At 52.5% G+C, this 7,943-nt stretch overlaps 1 protein-coding gene across 2 annotated transcripts in view; it reads left to right on the forward strand.

Moving 5' to 3' along the window:
• Positions 1-2,100, forward strand: part of VWF (von Willebrand factor) — a 136,660-nt gene extending 134,560 nt beyond the window's left edge. For both annotated transcript variants that reach the window (XM_032646290.1, XM_032646289.1), the window contains exons 51-52: positions 1,189-1,286; positions 1,794-2,100. In XM_032646290.1, coding sequence (XP_032502181.1) covers positions 1,189-1,286; positions 1,794-1,982 — 287 coding nt within the window. In that variant the 3' untranslated portion in view covers positions 1,983-2,100. The remainder of the gene's footprint in view (positions 1-1,188; positions 1,287-1,793) is intronic.
• The last annotated feature ends 5,843 nt before the right edge of the window (positions 2,101-7,943 follow it).

Here is a 7,943-nt window from a genome sequence, read left to right on the forward strand (position 1 = left end):
CTTCATTTCTTTTTCATTTATTTCTGATCTGATTTTTTTTTTTTTTTAACTTTTGGCTGCGTGCGGTCTTTGTTGCTGCACGCGGGCTTTCTCTAGTTGTGGCGAGCGGGGGCTACTCTTCATTGCGGTGCGCAGGCTTCTCATTGCAGTGGCTTCTCTTTTTATGGAGCACAGGCTCTAGGTGCGCGGGCTTCAGTAGTTGTGGCATGGGTTTAGTTGCTCCACGGCATGTGGGATCTTCCCAGACCAGGGCTTGAACCCATGTCCCCTGCATTGGCAGGTGGATTCTTAACCACTGTGCCACCAGGGAAGCCCTCTGATCAGATTTTTGTGATCTTTCCTTCAGCTAACTTTGCGGGGGGTGGTTTTGTTCCTCTTTCTCTAATTGCTTTAGGTGTAAGGTTAGGTTGTTTATTTGAGATGTCTCTTGTTTCTTGAGGTAGGATTGTATTGCTATAAGCTTCCCTCTTAGAACTGCTTTTGCTGCATCCCATAGGTTTTGGTTCATCGTGTTTTCATCGTCATTTGTTTCTAGGTAGTTTTTGATTTCCTCTTTGGTTTCTTCAGTGAGCTCTTGGTTATTTAGTAACGTATTATTTAGCCTCCATGTGTTTGTATTTTTTACAGTTTTTTTTCCTGTAATTGGTATCTAGTCTCATAGCGTTGTGGTTGGAAAAGATACTTGATCCGATTTCAATTTTCTTAAATTTACCAAGGCTTGATTTGTGACTCAAGATATGATCTATCCTGGAGAATGTTCCGTGAGCGCTTGAGAAGAAAGTGTATTCTGTTGTTTTTGGATGGAATGTCCTATAAATATCAATTAAGTCCATCTTGTTTAATGTGTCATTTAAAGCTTGTGTTTCCTTATTTATTCATCATGGTTTTTAGAGTCTACAATTACATAAAAGTAAGTCCTATCCATTGACATCACCAAAGCACAGTGAATCTATGCCCCTCCTGCAATTAAAATTGTGCCATTAAGTGAGTTAAACCCAGCGATAACTATATCTCTGAATATGAAGGGCCAGGAGAAGCTGAGGGGAACCAGGACCACTGACTTGCCTTCCCCATGGCTGGCTTTGGTGATCCGGTTACTGTGAAATTGACCTATTTCCAGTAAATGAGGGAACTCGGCTGGAGAGTGTTGTGTGGAAGAACAGGTCCCATCTCTCACCTGTCCTGTAGGTGAGGAGCCCGAGTGCAAGGACATCACTGCCAAGCTGCAGTACGTCAAAGTGGGAGACTGTCTGTCTGAAGAGCAAGTGGACATTCACTACTGCCAGGTAAGGGGTCCTCGGTTGGGAGGGGCAAGTTCCTTGTTTGGTCACGTCTCTTTAGTTGCAGAGTCAAAGCATCTGGGAAATTCACAGTGGGGAGAAGTGAAAGGAACTGGGAGCTTTTAAAATTTTTTTAAAAAGCCAATGTTTTATTGAAGTAAATGGGAACTTTTGACCCTAGAAGAAAAAAACTGAGCAATGATTCAACACATCCTCTGAAGAGAATGGAGAATTACTTAATGGAAGATGGGAGCTCTGTTTCCTGAAGATCAATCACACAGGCATAGAAATTGCAGCTAGAGGGCTTGGGTGTGACAGTTCCATTAGGACAGGCCTTTCAGACCTCCCAAGAGCTATTTTTACACATTGTTTGGCTGTCCTGTGTTTCTCGGGGCAAGGCCAGACCTTCTTGATTGGAGGAGGGCAGGTGGAGGAAGCAGGCTGCCCCAGAGCCCTCCCCACCCTGGGACTCTCCACCGTCCGCAACGGCCGCCTCTCTCTGCCCCGCCGTAGGGAAGATGCACCAGCAAAGCCCTGTACTCCATCGACACAGAGGACGTGCAGGACCAGTGCGCCTGCTGCGCGCCCACACGCACAGAGCCCATGCAGGTGCCCCTGCGCTGCGCCAACGGCTCCGTCATCCACCACGTGGTCCTCAACGCCATGCAGTGCAAGTGCTCCCCCAGGAAATGCCGCCAGTGAGGCGCGGTCCTGCCGCGGACACCCGTCACCACCCGCTTGGCAACCCCTACTTGGCGCATGCGTGCTCCGCTCCCGGGCTTCCCCGGGCCCACAATAAAGGCCAATCTGTCATCTTGCCAAAGGCTCATGGTTCATCTAGGCTGAGATGGCTATCGTAGGCTGGGCTGGAGCTCTGAGGCTGGTGCTGAAGGGGGTGGGGGGTAGGGGAGCACAGGCTCCATCTGGAAACACTTGAGACCTGGGGTCTGCGGGAGGCACCGCCCACATCGGGGAGAAAGTGGCATCTCAGCCTCCACGGGGAGGGAAGGGGAAAGTGAGCGCCAGGCCTCCTTGGAAACAGCCCAGTGGCTGAAGAAGGGATTTGCTCTGGAACACTGGGGTCTCCAGTCTCTGAATCCAGGGGCTTCTGGGCAGAGCAGAGGAGTCCCTAGAGCCAGGCTCCTGCCAGGCTCTGGCCAGTGTGGCTGACTTGATGGGGAAGGAGCCCCAGTGGGTGTGCAAGGGGTTCTCTGAGCCCTCGGCTGAGCCAGTGCCTGTGTTCCTCAGTCGCCCCCGTGGGAGGGTGAGAGGCTGGGGGCTGGGGGGCTGGAAACGCGGTGCTGGGCGTGTGTGGGAACGTGGTCCCTCGCGGCACAGGCGTGGCCGTGGCCGGAGACCCCCAGACTCGGGGGCAGCCCAGGTTCCACCCATGGCCTTCGCTGGACTGTGTGGCCTCAGTAAGCCCCTTAGCGGTTTTCAGACTTAGTTTCCTCAACTGGAACCAGGAACGTCAGTCTCACTCACTCGGTTGGGAGGGTCAAATAAGCCAGAAAGTCCGGGAGTAACTACGAATTGCTCTCTAATAACGGAAAAAGTGACCAGAAGAAAAATGAGGAAATCAAGCTTCAAAGGGGAACCCTAAGTGTCCCTACCGTCAGTGGCAGAGCATTGAGGATTTCCTTTGTTCTGAGGGGTGAGGGAGCTGAGTTCCTTTTGGGCTGGATGCTGGAGGCCAAGGCCTTGCCCACTCCAGGATCATTTGGTGGACAGAAGAGGTGTAGGTAACTCCAGACCTCACCGGGTCCCCAAATCACTAACCACTGCTGTCACTCTCAAGGAGAGATCATCCTTTCTTAGACTTATATGAAAAAGCTTACATGTATATGCTGGCAAGATGGCAGAGACTCTAGGTGGGGAGAGCACACCCATGAGAATAAAGCAACTGTCCTGGCTATGAGACAGGAATTTGATGGAGGCTTGACTTTCATGCCAGATCCTTCTAGCCCAGGAGAGACTCAACTCATTGAACGTATTGGACCATGGAGCTGGAAAGGATTTAGACATCTCATCCACTGCCCTCTCCTGCCCCTTTGCAGAGGATGAAAGCAGCTCAGAGAACTTGAGTAACTTGCCAAAGGTCACACAGCTGCTGGGTGGCAGGGTCAGGTTCAGAACCCAAGTACCTGGACACCTGGGCAAGAACTCCGGAGCTGGTGCATCAGAGCCGCACGTCCCTGGTGCTGACAGATTCGGCCCTGTTCTCACAGGAACCAGTGACAGCTGCATTTCTAGGTCTTTCTGCTTCTGTCACTGCTGGGGAAGAACCTCCAGGGAAGATACATTAAAGGCAAATGTCATGGGTTGTGTTGAGTCGTTTTGGTGGGGAGTTTAGCCGGGTAGAGGGAAGGAAGAATGGATAGAAGTTTTATGTAACTGCTCAATAATTCAAAGGCTGTCATCCTCCATCCATTACCCCGCCTCCAACTTTGAGTGCCTCTATGGTCTCTGTAGGAAACCAGATCCAGGGCCAGAGAATTACCTGTCTCCCTTCTGACTGATGGCCTAATGCTCCACCTGGGGACGAGGTGCCATTGGAGGCATCGCCACAGAGAAACTCAGCAGGGAGTCTGCCTCTCCAGCAGAAGGTGTCAGTTTTCCAACTGCCTCCATAGCCTGAGTTCTCCTCATATTTCCTGATAGTGCAGTTCACTGCCAAGAAAAAGGCTGAGTCAGAAAAACTGCATATTTTGATTAAAAAAAAATGCAGGAAGTAGGGTAAAAAGGAGAAACTGGTAGTGGGGGTATGAGCCAGGAGCTGTCCCCATTCTGCATGTGTTCCAGGGCGGGTCTGCCTCTGGTCTCAGGCACTCTCTTTTTTGTCACCCTTAGACCAGATGGGACAGTCCCCAAAGTGAGAGTCTTAGGGGGAGTCTCAAGGGAGGAGTATGCAGGGACCAAGGGACTAAAAAAGTGCTGGAGGGAGAGAAGAGAGGGAATGGATAAGGAACCACCATGGTGGAAAGGTTTCCAATCCTCTTGGCATTGAAAACACGTAGAGAAGGGTTCCCAGAAGTGAATGGAGAAGGGTGTTATCTCAAGCAGCCAGGAACCAAGTGTTAGAGCACAGGCTCTGGAGCAGGCACAGTCCTCAGAGGCACGGTGCCTGACCGTTTACACTGCAGTCTCCTAATCTGTGAAATGGGCACACAGGCAGTAATTCCCTCATAGATTTGGTACTAGAATTAGATAATTCCTCTGGGGAAGGCTCTGAGAAGGATGCTGAGGGCGAGGAAGTCCACATCCACGTCAGCCATGTGCCTGGTGCCCAGGATACAGCCCAGGTTGGCACACACTGCTTTTGGTTTTCCTTCTGCTCAGCCCCTGACTCCCCTTTACTGCCTCAGTTTCCTCATCTATAAAGTGGGGAGCAGTCCCCACCAGCCCACCTTATCAGCACAGGAGATAGGAAAGTCCGTGGTCATTCAGAGTCTACTTGACATATAATGTTAACATAATACCTTTTCATTTTCAGGGTCTCTGGTATTAATGCACTTGTTTCGCTTGGGGGCGTCTTGGAATTGTAGATTCCATCATCCAGAATGGCCCTTTGGAGGTCTTCTCTTCCATCCCCCTGCCCATGGCTAGATATCAAAACCATTCCGGAGAGATGGAACTCCTCTTTTTCCTGGAATGGAGCTTCCACCATCTACCTCCTCAACTGGTCCCAGCGTCTCCCTGGGAAGCTTTGCTAAAACCCCTTGCCTCCCCAAGCCCCTCCCCTTGCCTCTTGCAGCCCCTCTTCCTGTCCCTGGGGCACGATTCCTCCACTCCTGCGCCTTTTAATCTAGAGAAAGTTGGGGACATCTGGTGGCGGGTAGAGTGCAGGCAGGCGTGCGGGGGAGCCTCCCACCCCTACCTACCCAGGCGATCAGGGCCAGGGCGTCAGGAAGCAGGCTTCCCGGGCGGAATTGGAAGCTAATCAGCCAGGCTGTTCACGAGATAATCCGGCTGAATGCTCACACCCGAACCAGGTTAGCAGGCAGCTCCCCGGGTGGGGAGAGCAGCGGTCTTACTGTCTCGCCCCTCAGCTTCATTAACCGGAGCGTGTCCCGGACTCAGCCGGCCCACGGGAACGCGCTCCTTTCTCCACGTGGCGCGACGAGCGCCGGTGCGCCTAGGGTGCAGCTCCCGGGAGGCCTGGTAGCCGCTGGCGAGGGATGGGGGAGGAGGCAGCGGCAGCAGGCTGGGGCGGGCACGTCCAGACGGAGCTGAGCTGCGATGGAATTAGTCCCGCGACTGAATAAGCCAGTGCAGACGCCAGAGCAGCCCCAGCAGAGGGGCAGTCCCGGTTTCCTGCCCTGCGCGCCCGCACCATGGCCACCCCCGGGCTGAGCGGTGAGTCCCTCCTGCCGGGGACCCTGGTCCTGACAAGTTGTAGAAGGCAGAGGGGCTGGGAGTGAAGGACATGGCTTCTTACCCCTTGGGATTCGTGACCCCAAGTGAACCTGGAATGGTGGTTCCAGAGCTGATCCTTTTCTCCCGGGACGGGGGAGGCGAGGGGTGCCTGAGCACTTTCCTGGACACTCATTTCCAATCAAGGAGGGAAGAGGTAGGACAAGAGGTAGAAGATTGGTGCAGTGGCTCTTTGGTGATGAATGACCAATTCCTATCTCTGTATCTTCCTGTTAAGTCGGGGGGTGTTCAGTTCAGTGCATATCAACGGTAAGCAAACACCCAGAGTTTAAGTCAGAAACAATCTGCTGAAGAGAGAGGTTCAGGTTCACCCCCTGCAGTTTGACTTTGGCATTCCTGGAGCAGCTTCACAGTTTCAGGATGTCTCCTCCAGCCCTTATCCAAACCCACCCCCAGGAAGGACATTTACACCTCGGGGTGCAGGGATACACAGGTGTGACTTTCCTGGGGACTTTTGTTTTAGAGGAAAAGCAAATTGAGGCAGCGTTTAGGGGGACAGGAGGTGATACTGCTGCACCTCCAAATGATACTGAGTAGAAAGATGTGTTTGGCAGGGTTGACCTTGCTTGGAAAGGGATTTTGTTGGGTGTCTTGTTTCTGGTGGCTCGTGGGAGAGGCATGGAGTGGCGGGGGCAGGGTGCCCACTTCATTGGCATGAGCGGTGGGCAGAAGGGACTGGAAGGTAGGCATCAGGCACAGTCCCGAGACTTTGTGAGCAGGTGTGGAGAGGGCACCCCGGACCATGTGGATGCTGGACCAGGGACCATGTGGATGCTGGTCTGGGGACCGTGTAGATGCTGGTCCGGGATAGAAGTTCCCACTGAGCAAGGTTAGGTCTCCGCCCCAAGGCAGGTGACAGGTGAGGGAAGATCTTAGACAAGGTAGGGCGCTTCTGGAGGATGACGAGACTCCGGGTCCCTGCACTCGTCTGGGCTTTGTGCTTGGGACCGGACATTAGAGCCCTGCCTCAGCTGCTGGGTGTCCAGGGCCCAATCTCCCCCTCACTGTGTCCTGTCATGTACCATCATTTTGGGAGCCAAGGACCTGAGACGGTCCTTTCGGGGCACCTGCATCGCTCTCTGGGTTGCCTCTACGTGGGTCCCGGGCCTCTTTGCTGGCTGATGGAGGAAGCTGTGTGAGGAGTGGGGATGGGTTCCAAACACCAGCCTCAGGTTCTGTCCAGTTTCTCTCCGCCCCTTCCCTGCCCTCTTCCACTACAGGGCACAGCTAGGGGGCCAGAGGCACTGCGTTCTAAAGTGGAGCTTGCCTTTCATTTTCTTTAATGAGGACCTGATTCCTAGAGCACACGGAGAACAGAAACTTGACCACTAGAGATGAGAATCTTGCCTCTAGCTACAAAGTAGAATCGGTCTCTATTTGTATGCAGGTGGTTGGGGAGAAGGAGTTTAAACAGAGATTGCATTCAAGGAAAGAACCAGCCATGTGGACACCTGGAGAATGATCTAGCAAAGGCAGTAGTGGCGAAAGACCCCATGGCAGCAATGTGCTTGGGCTGTCCAAAAAATAGGGGGGAAGCCCAGTGCCTGGAGGGAGAGGGAGAGGGTGAGAGTGAACCAGATCACGTGGAGTCTTGGGACTCAGGCCATATGTTTTTGACTTTTCAAAGAGAAAGGGAAGAGTAACATTTATCAAGCATCACCTGTATACCAGACATCGTGCTTTGCTTCCCCCAAAATCTGGGGGTCAGTGTTAAGTCCATTTCATTGACGAGGAACCTGAGGTTCAGAGAGGTTAAGAAATATGTCTGTTACATTGTGTTAACTACCGAGTCATCAGAGAAGGATAAAGTTGGAATTCAATTTCATTTCCCCACCGCCTCACCTTGTTGCTTTTGTTCTGTTCTTAAGAAGCAATTAGAAGGGAGTGTAGATACCAACAAGGAGGGGTGGTTGAGAAATGTGGGTGGAACTGGGGCTTTTAGGGAGACACTAATTTTGCTTGCAAGGCTGGTAGGTGATGCTGTGGTCATAATCCAGGCAAGGCTTGCCTTGACACGACTTCCAATCTGGGATCATCATGGTTAGTTTACTTAGTGGGGTCAAGCCCAGGAAGGCAGGTTGTCATCACCAAACTCCTAAGGCAGTGTGCCACTGTGATCTCCACCGGGGACACGACTTAATGAGCATGGCTTATCTGAGTTCCACATCTGTGGCTCACAGGCATGTGGGAGAGACTGACCCACTGCGGGCAGAGGACTTGCCCAGTGTC

The sequence above is a fragment of the Phocoena sinus genome, chromosome 10 (assembly GCF_008692025.1).
Source record: "Phocoena sinus isolate mPhoSin1 chromosome 10, mPhoSin1.pri, whole genome shotgun sequence".
Classification (NCBI taxonomy): Eukaryota; Metazoa; Chordata; class Mammalia; order Artiodactyla; family Phocoenidae; genus Phocoena; species Phocoena sinus.